Raw genomic sequence first — 22085 nt, forward strand, 5'->3', positions numbered from 1 at the left:
TCAAAAACGGGCCATTGATGAAAGAGGACAAAGGAGGCTGACACGAATTGTGCAGAGCAACAGACTGGCTACGGTTAGTCAACTGACAGTCCAGTACAACATTGGTGCCCAAAGACACATGAAAGAATGCACAACTCGTTGTACCTTGACACAATGTGGTATTTCAGTTCCACTTGTTTCAGCAAAAAAACATGAGACTGCGGTTGCAGTGGGCTAAGGAACGAAAAACACTGAACACTTGAGAATTGGAAAAACATTGCCTGGTCTGATGAATCCTGGTTCCTACGGTTTCTCGCTGACGGGAGGACTAGGGTATGGAGAAAACCACGTGAGTACATGCATCCATCAGCGTTTCGACATTGCACACTGGTGGTGGTGGTGGTGCGATTGTGTGGAGAGTGTTTTCATGGCACACATTGGACCCCTTAATAAAAGTGGAGCAGTGTTTGAATGTCACAGGATATCTGAACATCATTAACAATCAGGTGCATCCTTTCGTGGCAGCTGTGCAAATAGATTTCTTTCAGCAGGATAATGCCCCATGCCACAAGGCTAGGATTGTCCAGAAATGGTTCCACAAACATGACAGCGAATTCATCTTACTGCAGTGGCCAGCCCAGTCACCAAATCTAAATCTAATTGAGCATCTGTGGGATGATCTGGACTGAGTTATTCGGTGAGATCCACTATCTGCTAATTTGATTGTGGGAAAATGGCCCAGCACCCCTGTGGAACTCTTTCGACACCTTGTAGAGTCCATGCTCCAACACATTGAGGCTGTTCTCAGGACAAAAGGGGGTGCAACTCCGTATTAGGTTGCTAATGTTTTGTCCACTTAGTGTATACAGTTGAAGTCAGAAGTTTACATACACTTAGGTTGGAGTCATTAAAACTTGTTTTTCAAACATTCCACAAATGTCTTGTTAACAAACTATAGTTTTGGCAAGTCGTTTAGGACATCTACTTTGTGCATGACACAAGTAATTTTTCCAACAATTTTTTACAGACAGATTATTTAACTTATAATTCACTGTATCACAATTCCAGTGGGTCAGAAGTTTACATACACTAAGTTGACTGTGCCTTTAAACAGCTTGGACAATTTCAGAAAGTGATGTCATGGCTTTAGAAGCTTCTGATAGGCTAATTGACATCATTTGAGTCAATTGGAGGTGTACCTGTGGATGTACCTCCACAAGTCTGGTTCATCCTTGGGAGAAATTTCCAAACACCTGAAGGTACCACGTTCATCTGTACAAACAATAGTACGCAAGTATAAACACCATGTGACCACGCAGCCGTCATACCGCTCAGGAAGGAGACACGTTCTGTCTCCTAGAGATGAACGTACTTTGGTGCGAAAAGTGCAAATCAATCCTAGAATAACAGCAAAGGACCTTGTGAAGATGCTGGAGGAAACTGGTACAAAAGTATCTATAACCACAGTAAAACGAGTCCTTTATCGACATAACCTGAAAGGCTGCTCAGCAAGGAAGAAGCCACTGCTCCAAAACCGCCATAAAAAGCCAGATTACGGTTTGCAACTGCACATGGGGACAAAGATCGTACTTTTTGGAGAAATGTCCTCTGGTCTGATGAAACAAAAATATAACTATTTGGCCATAATGACCATCATTATGTTTGGAGGAAAAAGGGGGAGGCTTGCAAGCCGAAGAGCACCATCCCAACCGTGAAGCATGGGGGTGGCCGCATCATGTTGTGGGGGGGCTTTGCTGCAGGAGGGACTGGTGCACTTCACAAAATAGATGGAGTCATGAGGGAGGAAAATTATGTGGATATATTGAAGCAACATCTCAAGACATCAGTCAAATAGTTAAAGCTTGATCGCAAATGGGTCTTCCAAATGGACAATGACCCCAAGCATACTTCCAAAGTTGTGGCAAAATGGCTTAAGGACAACAAAGTCAAGGTATTCGAGTTGCCATCACAAAACCCTGACCTCAATCCTATAGAAAATTTGTGGGCAGAACTGAAAAGGTGTGTGCGAGCAAGGAGGCCTACAAATCTGACTCAGTTACACCAGCTCTGTCAGGAGGAATGGACCAAAATTCACCCAACTTATTGTGGGAAGCTTGTGGAAGGCTACCCGAAACGCAAGACCCAAGTTAAACAATTTAAAGGCAATGCTACCAAATATGAATTGAGTGTATGTAAACTTCTGACCCACTGGGAATGTGATGAAAGGAATAAAAGCTGAAATAAATCTTTCTCTCTACTATCATTCTGACATTTCACATTCTTAAAATAAAGTGGTGATCCTAACTGACCTAAGACAGGGAATTTTTACTAGGATTAAATGTCAGGAATTGTGAAAAACTTGAGTTTAAATGTATTTGGCTAAGGTGTATGTAAACTTCTGACTTCAACTGTACGTCTCGTGTCTGAGCCTTTGAATTGCGACTCCACTTTGTCTCTATAGTGACGTTTTGCCTGTTTGATTACCTTAAGGAGGGAATAACTACACTGTTTGTATTCGGCCATATTCTCACTCAGTTTTGCTCGAATATTGCCATCTATCCACGGTTCCTGGTTAGGGTAGGTTTTTATTGTCACAGTGGTTACAACATCTCCTATACACTTCTTGATAAACTCAGTCACCGTATCAGTGTATTCATCTATGTTATTCCCGGAGGCTACCTGGACCATATCCCAGTCCGCGTGATCAAAACAATCTTGAAGCGTGGATTCTGATTGGTCAGACCTGCGTTGAATAGTCCTTAGCATGGGTACTTCCTGTTTGAGTTCCTGCCCATAAGGAGCGAGGAGCAAAATGGAGTCGTGATCAGATTTGCCGAAAGGAGGGCGGGGGAGGGTCTTGTAGGCATCCTAGAAGTTGGAGTAGCAGTGGTCGAGGGTTTGAGCAGCGCGACTACTACAGTCAATGTGTTGATGGAACTTCGTTAGCGTTTTTCTCAATTTTGTTAAAAACCCAAGCTACAATAAATTCTGCCTCAACATATATGGTTTTCAGTTTGCATAAAGTCCAGTGAAGTTGAGGGGTATCGGCTTGAGGGGGAATATACACGGCTGTGACTATAACCGAAGAGAATTCTCTTATGAGGTAATACGGTCGGCACTTGATTGTGAGGTTTTTAGGTTAGGTGAACAAAAGGACCTGAGTTCCTGTATGTTATCACAATCACACCATGAGTAGTTAATCATGAAACATACACCCCTGCCCTTCTTCTTCCCAGAGCGATATTTATTCCTGTTCTGCGTGATGAACTGAGAACCTAACTGGCTGTACGAACTCAGACAGAGAGCCATGTTCCCGTGAAACAGTGTATGTTACTATCCCTGAAGACTCTCTGGAAGGAAATCCTCGCCTTGAGCTCGTAAACTTTATTATCCAGAGACTGAACTTTAGCGAGTAATATACTCGGAAGCGGTGGGTCGTGTGCGCGCCTCCTGAGTCGGACTAGAAGTCCACTCCAAGGACCTCTCCTCCGCTGGCGGTGTTTTGGGTCAGCCTCTGGAATCAGTTCAATTGCCCTGAGGGGTATGAACAAACGATCAGATTCAGGAAAGTCATATTCCTGGTCGTAGTGCTGGTAATGCTGGTGAGTTACCGCCGTTCTGATATCCAAAAGTTCTTCCTGGCTGTAATAACACCAAAAAAATGATGGGTTAATAATGTAAGAGATAACACAAAAAATATTTATACTGCAAAGTTTCCTAAGTGCTAGAAGCATGGAAGCCCTATCTGTCGACGCCATCTGTCATCTGAGTTGTGCTTTATATCGGACATACACTCTGGATGGAATGTAGCCTAAGTGCCAGTCTGTTTGTGATTGACAATGACGGAGCAATGGGGTAGAGAAGAGCACAAAGAGATCTGGCACCAGGCTAGATGGAATGCGCATTTCCTCCAAAACTCACTCCAGTAGAATCCATTGAGACACTGTAGACATGGCAGACATTTTGATAGTGTAATTTGTCTTCTTATCCAAAGCTGAAAGACCTCATCTCAGCTCCCTTGTGTAGTCCCACTGTATTGCTGACCCGGAAAGTAAATGTGTTCCCATGCCACCCAAGAGGCTGGGATCAAAACACATTCATATTCCCCAGATACCTTCTATGTGGTTTGCAGTCAGACACACAGAGATACACTAGGGATACTGGGACTATGGTAGATGGTTTTCCACTATGGCCTCTGCTCAATAGTCATTGGAAATTCTCTGCTAGTTGTGGCTCAGAAAATCAAGTTCGGTACAATCAGATTCCCTCTGCTTCCTTGGAAGTATTCTGTTGTGATGGGTTGAAACATATGTGCAGACCAGGGGTCAGCAAACATTTTGGCTCAAGGGCCACAGGATTTCGAGCGCCGCGCAGATTTTTTTGTAATTGATTTGTTTGTAAAAAATCCATTTGCAGGCCAGGAAAAGGACAGTTATTTGAAAAGTCCATTCTAATTTCTACATACTTTCTATCTAGTTTAGACGTTCAAGAGGGAAAAAAAGAAAAAAAAGTGTTTATCAAACCTCCCGTTGGCTGGATTGAATGGGCCGTAGTTCGCCCACACCTGGTGTAGACGTTTCTTTCTCTACATCTCTCTTTCTCTCCCACTCTGACCCCCCCTCTCTCTCTGTCTCCCTCCCTTTTCTTCTCATTCACTCTCTCTCTCCTCTTTGTCTGTGTCTCTCTCCTCAGTCTGGACAAACATGTGCAGTCTCACCACAGGCACCACAAGCCGTTCAGATGCAAGCTCTGTCCTTTTAAGTCTGCTTACCTGAGCCGACTGAAGAGTCATCTGCACAAAGCACACCCAGGTAAAAAACCACACACCTCACTACTCTGTGCTCACCACGACTTCACGGGTGGTCAGTGTTTGTTCTGGGGCGAAACTTCTACTTCCTGTGCCTTCAAGTTTTCACACCCCTTGAATTGCGCAACATATTTGTCGTGTTACAGCCTGAATATAAAATGTATTAACTTTCGATTTTGTGTCACTGGCCTACAGACGATACCCCGTAATGTCAAAGTACAATTGTGTTTTTAGTCATTTTTACTAATTAATTTAAACATGTAAGCTGAAATGTCTTGAGTCAATAAGTCAATTATCTGTACCTCAGTCGAGCAGTGAATTACAAACACAGATTCAACAACAAAGACCAGGAAGGTTTTCCAATGCCCCTATAGGTAGATCGGTATAAAAAATAAGACATTAATTATCCTTTTGAGCATGGTGAAGTTATTACTTACACGTTGGATGGTGTATCAATACATCCAGTCACTACAAACTCATTTGCCAGAGAGGAAGGAAACCGCTCAGGGATTTCACCTTGAGGCCAATGGTGACTTTAAAACAGTTACAGAGTTTAAATGGCTGTGATAGGAGAAAAAATGAGGATGGATCAACAACATTGTACTTACTCCACAATACTAACCCAATTGACAGAGTGAAAAGTAGGAAGGCTGTACAGAATAAAACATTCCAAAACATGGATCCTGTATGCAATACGGCACTAAAGTGAAACTTTATGTCCTGAATAAAAAAGTGTTATGTTTGGGGCAAATCCAACACGTCACTTAGTACCACTCTTCATATTTTCAAGCATGGTGTTGGCTGCATCATGTTATGGGTATGCTTGTCATTGGCAAGGACTAGGGAGTTTTTTAAATAAAAATAATCTGAGGAAAACCTGGTTCAGTCTGCTTTCCAACACACTGCGAGACAAATTCACCTTTCAGCAGGATAATAACCTAGAACACAAGGCCATATATACGCTGGCGTGGCTTACATCATTGAATGTTCCTGAGTTTTTACTTAAATCGGCTTGAAAATCTATGGCAAGACTTGAGAATGGCTGTCTAGCAAGGATCAACAACCAACTTGACAGTGTGAAAAAAATTCTTAAATAATAATGTGCAGATATTGTATAATCCAGGTGTGCAAATGTCACTAATTGGGAACCATACAAAACACCAACATAGAAAATTTAAAATTGAACACCCCCTAGTCACGCCCTGACCTACTACACCATAGAGAAACAAGGGCTCTCTGTGGTCAGGGCGTGACAGCAAAGCTCTTAGACTTACCCAGAAATATTCACAGCTGTAATCAATTGATTCTAACATGTAGTGATATGTATTGGTTTAATACTTATGTCATCAAGATATATTAGTGTTTTATTTTTCATAAATGTTTTTACAAATGTTTTTCTTCCGCTTTGACATGACAGAGTATTTTGTGTAGATCGTTGACAAGAAATGACAATCGAATCCATTTTAAATCCCGCCTTGGAACACAACAAAATGTGGGAAAAAGTCAAGGTGTGTGAATACTTTCTGAAGGCACTATCAGTCGAATTTTGACTCGTTGTTGGCTAAACAGCACAAACTGATCCTGAAACAGACTAGTGGGTTATTGACCACGCCTGTGTATTGGGCTGTGGGCTAGTCTGAACGTCTGACTACCACAGCTGTTTGAGGATCTTAAATCAACACTAATGTCATCATTCCCTTAGTACGTCCCCTATGGGACTATCTTAAACCGAGTCTTGTGATTGAGTCCATTGAATACCATAGCTATGCGAGTCTTTGGGTGAGTCCAAAATGGTCCAAAAGTAGTGCACTAAATAGAGAAAAGGGTGCCATTGCAGACACAGCCTGTCTATTTTCTCTGTTCAATGTTATGTTTCTTTCATTAGATATTTTGATATTTTCGCAAAGGATTCCGTAGTCTACAGAAATTGATTCCACAGATGCAGCCAGGGAACCAACGCCCGAGCAGAGGGATAGATAGTCAATCATCACAAATGACAATGAGAGTACAAAAAACTAGTCGTGAATGTTGTCTCAGTTATGACTGGAAAATAACACGGAAAGATGAGTCAACAACAATCAACAGTTGATTCAGACAATCGACTTCCGAACCAGAGCCATTTAGAATTTGATTACATTTTGAAAGTGTTCTGACATGGTCTGTTGGTGGTGGTGTCAAAACACCATGTTTTCTGCTTCTGTTGTATATTGTATCAATCTCACAATCATCCAGCCACTTATTTGCCTGTGGGTTTTGATTGCTGCCTTGGTAATGTGTATACTGTGGAATCCAATACCCACTGGGCACAAACTGGTTGAATCAACGTTGTTTCGACGTCATTTGTCAACTCATTGTGACGGGGAAAATACATTGGATTTGCAAAAAAAAGTAATCGAAACTGTTGTTTTGAGGATACAATTTCAACCACGGGATTATGTCATCATGGTAACCAATTTTCAACGTAGACGAACCTTGTATAAAACATATTGAATTTGTACCTTTGAAACAACGTCATATTTTCAATGTTATATCCACTATCAGAAAAATAATAATAAGCTGGGCCGCACCATCTACTGGAGAGTTGAACTATCTACAGTACAGTTACTTATTTAGTCTCCCGTCCAGGGTTTTAAATAAGGCCAGCCCTGCTTAGCTTTGTATTTGTCACTGACTACTGCCAATGTGCTATCGTGAGAATGATTATTGAGAGGTCTCTTAATAACTAAACATATACACTGTTGCTATCGAAGTCATTCCAAAGGGTAGGTTTAACAGAGAATATTAAAAGTAACCGTACTTTATGAGTGATATATCATCAAGGATACTATTTAGGTCTATGGCATTTGAAGTTAGTAACAACTAATGTTTCAATTCAACCCAGGGTTCAACAAGAAAATGTACAATACATATGAGCCTAGGACTTCAAGCTTAGGTTGATTTCAGATGTAATCTTCAAGTTAATGATGAATATGTTGGATTCACGTCTCCAGCCGAAAATCAAAGAGAAAGGATAGGAATAAATCAAATCCAACTTTAAATGCACTTCATGTTGATATTTGGTTGCATTGTCAACCAAACACAATTCATTATGACTTTTGTAGTACAGTAAATAGTCTAAAGTAAATGCCGTCTTGCAAACTATTGTAACAGTATTTGAAGAGTTTATTTTCAAAACGCCATATCCGCCAATTCTTTTTTTTTTTTTTTTTACATTTGTCTGTTTTCTTCAGAAATGATTGCTTATGGGTACCTTCATGTTTGTGTAAAATATTGCTTCATTCATCGCTTTTAGATCTGCTAAATGACAAAAATGTAAAATGTAAATATTTTACATACAGATCACACATTATTGTATTGAATAATTTTGATTATTTTATATATATATTGATGTCACAAATGTATCATTTGTACTGTTTTTTTATAGAAAATGTAGCTATTTGTTACATTTGACTGTAAGTTTTTGTAAGTCGCTCTGGATAAGAGCGTCTGCTAAATGACTTAAATGTAATGTAATGTAAAACCTAGCAGTACTACTACTTAGAAGAAGTACAGTGAAGATGTATAAATACAGAATATCTGACATTCTATTCCCATTTGAACCTTGGGCCAGATTCTATCAGATTCGTGCTAGCCGACACTTTCTCATTCTAAACGTCTAACACAAGTGGGACGGGTGTGGCTTCGTGACAATGACCACAGGAGCAGCCGCTCTGATTTGACAGCTCTACCTCAGACACCGCCAAAGCATAACCTATGCGGGTGTCGGCTATCGCCGGTTAATGCTTGATCTGATCTAGGCCTTTGGTGTGTTTTTAAATAGTTGAAAGCGCAGTGTTTTGATGACAACTAAACCAAAAATCAAACAAATGTTTTTTTATTGGAATTTGGTTGTCCTTTTAGATGGTTTTAAGCATTGCGATAACACATTTGGGAATTCAACAAACGACTTTCTCTCCTTTTGAGTGGGTGAATAAAGATTGAAATCTCATTGATCAACATCGCAACTAAATATGACAAACATTTCCGCGTTGAAATGACATGGTGGGCACAGTGGGTAACGTGTGTCGTGTGAATGCTGGTTCTCTCGATAAGGTGCAAAAGTCATTCAAGGGTAGATTAGCAGAAAATGAGTGTCAACACCCTTCTTTTCAGATCCGTCGGCAGGTGCCGGCTCTGTCTGTCTGGCTGAAAGCTTTTGGGCTTACTATATAGTATCAAGCCAATCGATTTTCCTTTGAATGGACTGAGGGTGGTCATCATAAAAAGTGTAAAAAATAGAAAATTGGTGACAGAGGCAGATTTTTGTGTCTTGTGCTACTCGAAGTCTGAACACTGACTGACATGCTCAACTCTATACTAAGTTGGATAAAGCCACTCTCAAAAGAGTTTCTCTCTGACCAAAGTTTATGCTCCTTTGCCAAAGAGAGATAGTCCTTGGTTTTGTACTCTCAGTCTTTTTCTTTTTAGTTGGGTTGAACTGTGACTTGGGCTTTAACGAAATGATAATTATATATTTGTTTACCTCGTTTTAGCAGGGAGTCCCATTGAAACCAAGCCCGGCATGAGCACAATTCATAAAATGTACAGCATTCAAACATACAACGCAATAAAAACATACAATACTACAAGCAATTTAAGAACAATGACAATGAGGTCCTTCGTGAACAACTTGAACTGCCCTACAGGCACCAGACCATCAAAGTGCCGAAGGCGTTTGCAGATTTCCTAATTCTTTAGTGATCAACGGGACCTCTAGAGTTAGCCATCCCTGCTATTGGGTCTGGTAACTCGTATGTCTGTAATTTAACAATGAAGTAAGGTATCGTGGAAGTTTGCACTAGAAGGCTTTATAAACAAAAACAGAGCAGTGAATTGATCTACGAGACTTAAGAGAGGTCCATCCTACTTTCTGATAAAGAATGTAGTGATGTATACTGAACCTATTGGTGTAGTAAAAGGTAGTGCACTATGATAAACTGCGTTCAATACAGTGGCGGCTGCATTCATATAGACAATATCACCATAGTCTAAAGCCGGAATGAATGTCGACTGAATTATTATTTTCTAACGAAAGGCATGACATATTCCTATAAAATAAGCCCATTTTAAATCTTAATTTCTTAACTAACTCATTAACATCCTTTCTGAACGATTTGCATCAATCCAGATGCCCAGATATTTATAAGCGGGGACACGATCAATGAGGGCACCATCAAATGTACATAATTATACATAAATCATCAGATACATTTTTACGTGAATTAGAAAATAACATATACTGTACTTGGTTTCACCTGCATTAAGTACCAATTTGAATTCAACGAAGGCTTTCTGCAGGGCATTAAAGGCAGACTGGAGCTCCGAAAGAGCCTGGCCGACCGTGGGGGCAATAGCATACACAACAGTGTCATCTGCATACAGGAGTATAGTATGTAGACAGTAAAAAGTACAAGACCTAAAATTGACCCTTGCGGGACACCTTTCATAATGTCAAAGAAACCTGACTTAACACCATCAGAAGAAACCCATTGTGTCCTGTCTATCAGGTAATTTTCAAACCAATTGCAGACTAAAAGAAAGGAGGACCAAGGCACTCTTCATATAATTAATTAAAATGCCTTTATTAGTATGGCATGTTCAATAGAAACAAAGTTTTTAAAATACCGACGCGTTTCGGCTGCATGGCCTTCGTCAGGGGGTACAGACTGCCTGACCCAGGCCAATGTTAGACAGTCTAAGAATGAATAATGGAACGTCAACAGTGTCGAAAGCCTTTGGCAGGTCTATTAAAAGGGCAGCACAATGCTGCCTTTTGTCAATGCTATTTACAATGTAATTTATTACCAAAGAAGCAGCAGATATACGTAGTTTAGACATCGGGCGATAATTATTCATGTCCGAGGGGGTCATAATATAACTGCGAGATTCATGAAAGATTGATTTCATTCCTGTTTACTCTTGACACACACAGGCGTCTTTAGGTCCTTAAAAAGTGCTTTATAAAACCCTTCTATCATTATTATTTTACAGGCGAGAACACGTATAAGTGCTTGTCCTGCCCCTTCTCCTCAATGACTATCAGCCAACTGAAGGAGCACTCTCTGAGGGACCATGGGCAGGCCCTGACCCTCCCCAAGCTGCGCGCTGGCACTACCACCCACACCCAGGTTCCCCAGGCCGGCCACGCCCCCCAGATCAGGCCCTTCAGGCTGGGCTCAGATCCTCACCAGACACCCCCGACCTCTGACCTTGACGGTAAGAGCTTCATCTGTAGCATCTAACAGATTGGCGGACTTTTATTGATCTTCGAGTTTTTGGTTTGATTTATTTTTGTCTTATTTATTTCTTATTTATTTACCAAGAAAGTCACAATTTAGATAGACATCTCTTTTTCAAATGAGCCCTCATTTATAATTTATTCTCTGATATGCAGTTTAGGAGCCATTGACAGAAGGAGCTGTTCAGGAGCTGTTGACACAAATACACATTTTCAATTACTACCAGTACAAGTCTTATTAATTTCAAGTCTGGAGAGCATCAGAACTCAGCAGGGCAGCCCATTTCACTGCTTTGGGAAACATTGTGGTAGGAGTAAAAACATGGTCTTCCTCTGAAATCACAGAATTCACGTTGTTAGACCTGATCAAACAGGATATATCCTTCTGTTTGTGCCCATGACTGGTTCCCAGAAGGTGTTAATCTAGCGTGTCAGGTGCCCGGCTCTCCATGTGTCCAACCGACCGTCCGCTCTGTTCTAGAATGTTCTTGGCAGCTGTCATCTGCTGCTGGCACAATGGAATTTTCCCTCTCGGTGGAAGTGGAACACAAAACATGGAACACAGACAGAGCAGAGCAGAGAAGCACTATGGAATGCCACCGCCATGTCACCGTTGGCTACAGAAAACAAATTAAGCATTAAGGAGGACCAGAGCCTATCAAATATCTCTCTCTCACTCTCAATCTTTGTAGCTTGGTAACACGGTAAAGCTGGTGGATTGCTTGCTGAACTTTCAGTTAGGTGTAGAGTTTTAAGCTATGAACGACCTGGTCTGTTGCTTGACTGTCCGTGATCGTAATGATACTAGTGTAAAACGATTTTTAAGATGACGAGCTATCGTGCTGGAGGCTGCTACAGTTTTAATTTGATCACCCTGTTGTAGAACTTTGTAGAACATTGCAGGACATTAAAAACTTGTGGTGTCTTTGAAGTTTTAAAGGGCTTCGGAAGTTTATAATTTCCACTTTGAAGATGGCTTGCTTTCTCTCTTTGGTTGATCTTCTTTTTTTACTTTTTTTTATTTTAAATTTTTATCCCATTTTCTCCCCAATTTTCGTGGTATCCAATCGCTAGTAATTACTATCTTGTCTCATCGCTACAACTCCCGTACGGGCTCGGGAGAGACGAAGGTCGAAAGCCATGCGTCCTCCGAAGCACAACCCAACCAAGCCGCACTGCTTCTTAACACAGCGCGCCTCCAACCCGGAAGCCAGCCGCACCAATGTGTCGGAGGAAACACCATGTACCTGGCCCCCTTGGTTAGCGCGCACTGCGCCCGGCCCGCCACAGGAGTCGCTGGAGCGCGATGAGACAAGGATATCCCTACCGGCCAAACCCTCCCTAACCCGGACGACGCTATGCCAATTGTGCGTCGCCCCACGGACCTCCCGGTCGCGTGAGACTCCAGAGACTCTGGTGGCGCAGTTAGCACTGCGATGCAGTGCCCTAGACCACTGCGCCACCCGGGAGGCCCCTTTGGTTGATCTTCTATACTCCCCAACGGCTCTGCTGCTTACTGCTCCCTCCATGGTGGTTTTGCACTATTAAATACAGTACCAGTTTAAAGTTTGGACACACCAACATTGTAGAATACATTGTAGAATATAGTGAAGGCATCAAAACTATGAAATAACACATATGGAATCATGTACTACCCAAACAAATGTTAAACAAATCAGAATATCTTTAATATTTTAGATTCTTCAAAGTAGCCACCCTTTTCCTTGATGACAGCTTTGCTGTCACACTCTTGGCATTCTCTCAACCAGCTTCATGAGGTGGCAAGAACAGCTCAAATAAGCAAAGAGAAACGACAGTCCATCACTACTTTAAGACATTAAACGTCTGTCAATGCCGAACATTTCAAGACCTTTGAAAGTTTCTTCAAGCGCAGTCGCAAAAACCATCAAGCGCTATGATGAAACTGGCTCTCATGAGGACCGCCACAGGAAAGGAAGGACCAGAGTTACTTCTGCTGCAGAGGATAAGTTCATTAGAGTTACCAGACTCAGAAATTGCAGCCCAAATAAATGCTTCAGAGAGTTCAAATAACAGACACATCTCAACATCAAATGTTCAGAGGAGACTGCGTGAATCAGGCCTAGTCGAATTGCTGCAAAGAAACCACTACTAAAGGACACCAATAAGAGGAAGAGACTTGGTTGGGCCGAGAAACATGAGCAATGGACATTAGACCAGTAGAAATCTGTCCTTTGGTCTGATGAATCCAAATTTGAGATTTTTGGTTCCAACCGCTGTGTCTTTGTGAGATGCAGAGTAGGTGAACGGATGATCTCCGCTTGTGTGGTTCCCACCGTGAAGCATGGAGGAGGAGGTGTGATGGTGTGGGGGTGCTTTGCTGGTGACACTGTGATTTATTTAGAATTCAAGCCAACATGTCTACCACAGCATTCTGCAGCGATACGCCATACCATCTGGTTTGCTCTTAGTGGGACTATCATTTGTTTTTCAACAGCACAATGGCCCAACACACCTCCAGGCTGTGTAAGTATCAGGTTTCAGGTAAGACCCAAATGCAGACTGTGTTGAAGTAACAATGTTTATTACAGCAACAGAGGCAGGCAAACGACATGTCAGGGGTCGATAAGCCAGAGTAGAGGCAAAGGTACAGGTCGGGGGGCAGGGTCAGGGGCAGGTAGAGTAGTCAGGCAGGCGGGCTCAGAGTCAGGACAGGCAAGGGTCAAAACCTGGAGGGTGAGAAAAAGAGAGACTGGGACAAAACAGGAGCTGAGACAAAATGCTGGTTGACTTGACAAATAAGACGAACTGGCAACAGCCGAACAGAGAACACAGGTATAAGTACCCAGGGGATAATGGGGAAGATGGGCGACACCTGGAGGGGGGTGGAGACAAGCACAAGGACAGGTGGAACAGATCAGAGCTTGACAGTACACCCCCCCCCCCCCCCCCCTCTAAGGATACCATACCTGGTTGAGCGGGGTGCCGGCATTGGAATTCAGAGATGAGGCCTGGTTCCAGGATGTCCCTAGTGGAGACCCAGCACCTCTCTTCCGGGCCATAACCCTCCCAGTCAACCAGGTATTGTAATCCCCTACCCCGAGGTCAAACCTTCAGGAGACGTCTCACCCTGTATGCCGGTTGGCAGTCAATGATACGGGGGAGAGGGGTGGGCCTGGGAACAGGAGACAAAGGGCTGTGAGACATGGGTTTACATCTTACTCTCCCCATAGGAAGTATGGGGAGAGTACGGGGAAACAGAGGACAAACAGCAGAGGGGCTAATGATCTTGGATCAGTGGGGAAAGGTCTCAGCTTCCGGGGTTGTAACCGCAGGGCTATAGCGGCGTGCCAACGCATCCACCTTAACATCCTTGGGTACCGGTCGGTGTTGCGGAAGCGAATTGGCCTGGGCCTTACTGAACCTCTCCCGAAGGTCCTGGTACTCCGCGGGACTGGCGGTGAGGTTCGGGGCAATTTCCAAGCCCCCAGGAATACGACCCGGGCAAGCAGAGCTGATTTCAGGCAATGAGTGTGGCAGAACGGGATTCAGCCCACGACAGCACCAGTAGACCAGTCAATCGAGGGATTGTGTCGCTGGAGCCAAGAGAATCCCAATACCAGAGGAACCTACGGAGACTCAATTGGCAGGAATTGGATCGTCTCGCTGTGGTTCCCCGACACTCGTAGGTTGATGGGGGTGGTATGGTGGGTGACCCGGCCTATAGAGCGCCCGTCCAGCACTCTAAAACTCATGGGAATGGAGAGGGATTGAGTGGGGATGCCCAGCTCGGATGCCAGGGTAACGTCCATAAGACTCATATCGGCCCCCGAGTCAATGAGTATCTGGATAGACTTGGACTGGTCGCCCCACAGCAGGGTGGCATGGAGAGGGGGGCGAGTAGGGGGAGAAGCAACATTATCCTTAAGACCCACCAGAGTACTCATTCCTACAAATGAGCTAGGTCTCTTGAAGGGACAGGTAGACACATAATGATCGGCAGTACCGCAATACAGACAACTCTGGGTGTTAAGTCTGCGTACGCATTCAGCTGGAGACAGCCTAGCCCTGCCGAGCTGCATCGGCTCGGGAAGAGATAAATCAGCAGACTTCGGATCCTCTCGGGGGCGTAGACGCCAGGGACTTCCGGAGTTCATCAGATGCAAGGTGGGATCCTTGAGTGAGTGATTGGAACTGCAATCAGACCTCTTCTCCCTCCTACGTTACCATAGCCGTCCATCAAGCCAGATGGTTAAAACGATGAGGGAGTCGAGATCCATCTGTAGTTCCTGGGCTGCAAGCTCGTCCTTTACTTCCTCCGATAATCCGTGTAGGAACGTGTGGAACAACGCTTCCGGGTTCCAGGCACCATCCGCTGCTAGCATGCGGAAATCCACCGCATAGTCTGCCACACTGAGGGAGTCCTGCTGAAGCTGGAGCAACTTCCGGGCAGCCTCTCTCCCTGACACCAGAGCCTCAAAACTTTTCTCACCTCCGCAACGAATACCTCCAGACTGAGGCAGACGGCGGATTGTTGCTCCCACACCGTCGTGGCCCAGGCGAGTGCCCTCCCGGACATCAGCGTAATGATGTACGCTATACCCGAGCGGTCCGAGGGGAACGAAGAAGGCTGCAGCTCGAAAACAAGGGAGCACTGGGAGAGAAATGTCCGGCAGGTTCTGGAATCTCCATCGTAGCGCTCCGGGGGAGGTAAGCAGGGTTCCCGGGAAATCAGGGTGACGGCGCTGCTATCAGCTGGACCCCTTTCCATCAGACCGCGAAGCAACTCCTCGTGCCTACCAATGGTGGCTCCTTGGGAGGAGATGGTGTTGCGGAGCTGGTCCAAGTCTGCTGAGTCAGTCATGGTCAGTTCGTACTATCAGGTTTCAGGTAAGACCCAAATGCATAAGTAACAATGTTTATTACAACAACAGGGACAGGCAAACTACAGGTCAAGGCAGGCAGGAGTCAATAATCCAGAATAGAGGCAAAGGTACAGGATGGCAGGCAGGGGCAGGCAGAGTGGTCCGGCAGGCGAGCTCAGAGTCAGGACAGGCAATGGTCAAAGCCAGGAGGGCGAGAAAAGGAGAGTCTTGGACAAAACAGGAGCTAAGACAAAACGCTGGTTGACTTGACAAGCAAGATGAACTGGCAACAGCCAAACAGAGAACACAGGTATAAGTACCCAGGGGATAATGGGGAAGATGGACGACACCTGGAGGGGGGTGGAGACAAGCAAAAGGACAGGTGGAACAGATCAGGGCGTGACAGTAAGGGCCATTTGACCAAGAAAGAGAATGATGGAATGCTGCATCAGATGACCTTGCCGCCACAATCACCTGACCTCAACCCAATTGAGATGGTTTGGGATGAGTTAGACTGCAGAGTGAAGGAAAAGCAGTCAACAAGTGCTCAGTATATGTGGGAACTCCTTCAATAATGTTGGAAAAGCATTCCAGGTGAAGCTGGTTGAGAGAATGCCAAGAGTGTGCCAAGCTGCCGTCAAGGCAAAGGGTAGCTACTTTGAAGAATCTAAAATCTAAAATATGTTTTGATTTGTTTAACACTTGTTTGCTTACTACATGATTCCATATGTGTTATTTCATAGTTTTGATGTCTTCACTATTATTCTACAATGTAGAAAATAGTAAAAAATAAAGAAAAACCTTTGAATGAGTAGATGTGTCCAGATACAATACTGGTATTGTATCTCTTGGACAGAGGTATTGGCTCTGCTACTCCTATTTTAAAAATACAGATTACCACTTTCTCAAACTGTACCTGCCATCTCACCTACATATTTTCCTATTTTACAGAGAAAAGATTGCTGTTATGAATCAGGTGTGGCATTGTTCGATTTAAGACCTTTTCGGGACCCGCTTTAAATGACGTGCAGCTTGTAAAGGCTTCATAAATCCTTGATAAACACTACATAAATGTGTCACATATCATCTTTAGTTGTATTTCGTGCTCTATGAAGGGTTAATAAATGTGACATAACTGTGGCATAACCACCAATGTCAAATATGACATAAACCTGTGTTTTAAGTACCGCTTAATAAAGGCTTTATACATCATAATAGATTGAGGCGTCACAAAGAATTTATAACCTTGTCATGCATATTTGTAGAGCATTGCAAAGCCAGGGTTGTGGGTTCTATTCCCGGGACAACCCATAAGTGGAAATGTATGCACGCACGCATGACTGCAAGTCGCTTTGGATAAAAGTGTCTGCTAAATTGCATATATTATATTACTCTAACCAGTTCTAGGATGTCCCAACTGCTTTTTCTCTTGGGTGCAACGCCAATACTGAACCTGACCTCAACTTTCCCTTAAAATGCTGGACTACAGGATGAGACACTTTAAAGTGCAGTCATGCACAGCAAATGAATGAAATGTATAAAATTACATTGCTGGACTTTTGGAAACTTAATGTATGTGTATTGTTTAAAAAAAAAAAATAAGGAAATGTATGGTTTAACCATGTCTTTAATGTTTATATGTGTTACCTGTTAGTGATAATTCCCTATGTGATAATTCCCCATTTGTGTTTCCATCATTAAGCCGTTATGTATGTGTCATGAATGACCAAAAGTGTCTGACTTGATATACTGAGCAAGTGTCTGTCCAACGTTTCATGAGCTGAAATAAAAGATCCCATACATTTTCCAAAATGCTTATTTCGCTCAAAATTGGTGCACAAATTTGTTTACATCCCTGTTAACGAGCATTTCTCCTTTGCCAATATAATCCATTCACCTGACAGCTGTGGCATATCAAGGAGCTGATTTAACAGCATGATCATTACACAGATGCACCTTGTGCTGGGGACAATAAAAGGCCACTCTAAATTGTGCAGTTTTGTCACACAACACAATGCCACAGATGTCTCAAATTTTGAGGGAGTGTGCAATTGGCATGCTGACTGCAGGAATGTCCACCAGAGCTGTTGCCAGAGAATTTAATGTACATTTCTCTACCATAAGCCTCCTCCAACGTTGTTTTAGAGAATTTGGCAGTACATCTAACCAGCCTCACAACCGCAGACCACGTGTAACCACACCAGCCCAGGACCTCCACATCCGGCTTCTTCACCTGCGGGATTTTCTGAGACCAGCCACTCAGACAGCTGATGAAACTGTAGGTTTGCACAAATTTCTACACAAACTGTCAGAAACTTCCTCAGGGAAGCTCATCTGCGTGTTCGTCGTCCTCAGCAGGGTCTTGACCTGACTGCAGTTCGGCGTCGTAACTTCAGTGTGCAAATGCTCACCTTCGATGGCCAACGGCACGCTGGAGAAGTGTGCTCTTCATGGATGAATCCCGGTTTCAACTGTACCCGGGAAGATGGAAGACAGCGTGTACGGGTATGTGGGTGAGCAATTTCCTGATGTCAACGTTGTGAACAGAGTGCCCCGTGATGGCGGTGGGGTTATGGTATGGGCAGGCATAAGCTAAGGACAACTAACACAACTGCATTTTATTGATGGCAATTTGAATTCACAGAGGTACCGTGTCGAGATCCTGATGCCCATTGTTGTGCCATTCATCCGCCGCCATCACCTCTTGTTTCAGAATGATAATGCATGGCCCCATGTCGCAAGGATCTGTACAGAATTTCTGGAAGCTGAAAATGTCCTAGTTATTCCATGGCCTGCAAACTCACCAGACATGTCACCCATTAAGCATGTTTGGGATGCTCTAGATTGACATGTACGACAGTGTGTTCCACTTACCGCCAATATCCAGCAACTTCCCACAGCCATTGAAGAGGAGTGGGACAACATTTCACAGGCCACAATCAACAGCCTGATCAACTCTATGCGAAGGAGATGTGTCACGATGCATGAGACAAATGGTGGTCACACCAGATACTGACTGGTTTTCTGGTCCACACCCTTAACTTAAAAAAAAAAGATATCTGTGACCAACAGATGCATATCTGTATTCCCAGTCATGTGAAATCCATAGATTAGGGCCTAATTAATTCATTTCAATTGACTGATTTCCTTATATGAACTGTAACTCAGTCATCTTTGTTGCATGTTGCGCTTTAATTTTTGTTTAGTGTAGTAAGTACAGCGTCATATGATAAGTCTTTATGGATGTGTCATGAATGACCGAAGGTGTCTCACTTCAAACAAAGTACTACAGGACACTACATAGTGTCAATAAATAGGTTATTAACGTCCTGCTGATGAATGAAGGTTCTCTCATTATTCACAGGTTAAGTGTAGGTAGGGTGTGAGAGGTATTTGAATGGGTTAATGGACCTGCAAAGTTTGTGTGTGTGTGTGAGTGTGTGTGTGTCAGAGCCAAGATGATTTTGGAGTAGTCTTACGTGAGACAACCGCACCAGGTATTCATCTTCTGTTCCCATGCTGGAGACCAGGGCTTGATTGCAATCTGTTACAATGGTGCCAACATGTTGTGGCTGATCTTTCAACGGGGGAGTGGGTGAATGTGTCAAAGACTTGACTAGGTCCATCAATGCACAGTATGGCTCGTTATATTGTTTTATGTGTGTGTTTGTGTACTGAAGAACAGGTCATTTGGTTCCAGAAGAAACACACTTTCAATTTCCTTATGTTGGGGGCTTTCATCAAGATAAGTGTTTTTCGGTATAATGCCGTCTTCAGGCTATTGCGCACACAGCACATCTAAGCCTGAGATATCAACCATTCAATGTTGGCCTTAGAATTCTATGGTCACGCCCACTATGGGAGTGACCTAACTGAGTTTGCTGGTCGTCACTATTTAACACAGCCACAAAGTAAGAATTATGGTTAAACCCTGACCATTTCCATAATTTCTCTTCTTAAAATTGGATTTTAAACTTAAACCTAATTAATGAAGGCCAAGTTTGATGCATTGGTCCACCAGACCTTCCACACGTGGTGGACCAATGCATCAAACTCGGCCTTCATTTTGGCCTTCATTAAAATATTAGGTGTAATCTGACTAACATGACTTCGCTTAAGAGAGCGTGCCATCCTTCAGCACAACACGTCACCCTTTATAAAGCACACGTTCATATCATATCGACATAGAGGGTTATGTCACCTTTTGACATTGGTGATTATGTCACACAGTAAGGCCACGTTTATGAACCCTTTATAGAGTACGACATATGGTTACAGATTCTTCAACATTTATGTAGTGCTTATGAAGGCCTTATGAACGCCTTTATAAGCTGAACGTCATTTCAAGCGGGACCCAGTTTTCTTTCCCGAGTAAGAAAGAAATGCGTTTTTCCAAAAAAATCTGTCTTTCTGCCGTCTTCTGCGCTCGCTTCATCTTGCCACTGCTGAATGAAGTATTTTTTCACATGCAGACATCCTTTTACCGGCACTTGGTTTTATTTGTTGATGTGGTGTACTCTGGGAAGTAGGACAAGTAGATGAGGTTGCTCACTGATATTATACACTACACTGGGAATGGGGGGGGGGGGGGGGGGGTTGCAGTGACAATCACAGGCACAGTTCTGGGATGTTATAGTAGAGCTGTGGTGGGGATTGAATTCCATTCCAGAATCCTCTGGAATTCCAGAAGCAAAATCCATTCTGATTCCGAAGCGATGTTTACTTATTTGGGTCTTTTGGGTAAATCCTCACAATTCTCAGATTCTGGAAGGGTGTTCGGGAAGTTACGGTATCCTGGTTAATGGTAGTATTTCCTCATGATTATCATTTACCGTGTCCACACTCGGCCCTTCTCTGTAATTACAGTTGAAGTCGTAAGTTTACATACAAATTAGCCAAATACATTTAAACTCAGTTTTTCACAATTGCTGACATTTAATCCTAGTAAGAATTCCCTGTCTTGCGTCAGTTAGGATCACCACTTTATTTTAAGAATGTGAAATGTCAGAATAATAGTAGAGAGAATTATTTATTTCAGCTTTTATTTTTTTCATCACATTCCCAGTGGGTCAGAAGTTTACATACACTCAATTAGTATTTGGCCCATTCCTCCTGACAGAGCTGGTGTAACTGAGTCAGGTTTGTAGGCCGCCTTGCTTGCACACGCATTTTCAGTTCCGCCCACAAATTTTCTATAGGATTGAGGTCAGGGTTTTGTGATGGCACTCCAATACCTTGACTTTGTTGTCCTTAAGACATTTTTCCACAACTTTGGAAGTATGCTTGGGGTCATTGTCCATTTGGAAGACCCATTTGCGACCAAACTTTAACTTCCTGACAGATGTCTTGAGATGTTGCTTCAATATATCCACATCATTTTCCTCCCTCATGATGCCATCTATTTTGTGAAGTGCACCAGTCCCTCCTGCAGCAAAGCACGCCCACAACATGATGCTGGCACCCCCGTGCTTCACGGTTGGGATGGTGTTCTTCAGCTTGCAAGCGTCCTCCTTTTTCCTCCAAACATAACGATGGTCATTATGGCCAAACAGTTCTATTTTTGTTTCATCAGACCAGAGGACATTTCTCCAAAAAGTACGACCTTTGTCCCCATGTGCAGTTGCGAACCGTAGTCTGGCTTTTTTATGGCGGTTTTGGAGCAGAGGCTTCTTCCTTGCTGAGCGGCTTTTCAGGTTATGTCGATATAGGACTCGTTTTACTGTGGATATAGATACTTTTGTACCAGTTTCCTCCATCTTCACAAGGTCCTTTGCTGTTGTTCTAGGATTGATTTGCACTTTTTGCACCAAAGTACGTTCATCTCTAGGAGACAGAACGCGTCTCCTTCCTGAGCGGTATGACGGCTGCGTGGTCCCATGGTGTTTATATTTGCGTACTATTGTTTGTACAGATGAACGTGGTACCTTCAGGCGTTTGGAAATTGCTCCCAAGGATGAACCAGACTTGTGAAGGTCTACAATTTTTTTTTCTGAGGTCTTGGCTGATTTCTTTTGATTTTCCCATGATGTCAAGCAAAGAGGCACTGAGTTTGAAGGTAGGCCTTGAAATACATCCACAGGTACACCTCCAATTGACTCAAATTATGTCAATTAGCCTATCAGAAGCTTCTAAAGCCATGAAATCATTTTCTGGAATTTTCCAAGCTGTTTAAAGGCAC

At 43.3% G+C, this 22085-nt stretch overlaps 1 protein-coding gene across 1 annotated transcript in view; it reads left to right on the top strand.

The window, feature by feature from the left end:
- Positions 1-22085, top strand: part of znf462 (zinc finger protein 462) — a 54669-nt gene that overhangs the window by 28488 nt on the left and 4096 nt on the right. The window contains exons 5-6 of the mRNA XM_038970181.1: positions 4672-4790; positions 10817-11041. Coding sequence (XP_038826109.1) covers positions 4672-4790; positions 10817-11041 — 344 coding nt within the window. The remainder of the gene's footprint in view (positions 1-4671; positions 4791-10816; positions 11042-22085) is intronic.

Source organism: Salvelinus namaycush, chromosome 31 (assembly GCF_016432855.1).
Source record: "Salvelinus namaycush isolate Seneca chromosome 31, SaNama_1.0, whole genome shotgun sequence".
NCBI classification, from domain to species: domain Eukaryota; kingdom Metazoa; phylum Chordata; class Actinopteri; order Salmoniformes; family Salmonidae; genus Salvelinus; species Salvelinus namaycush.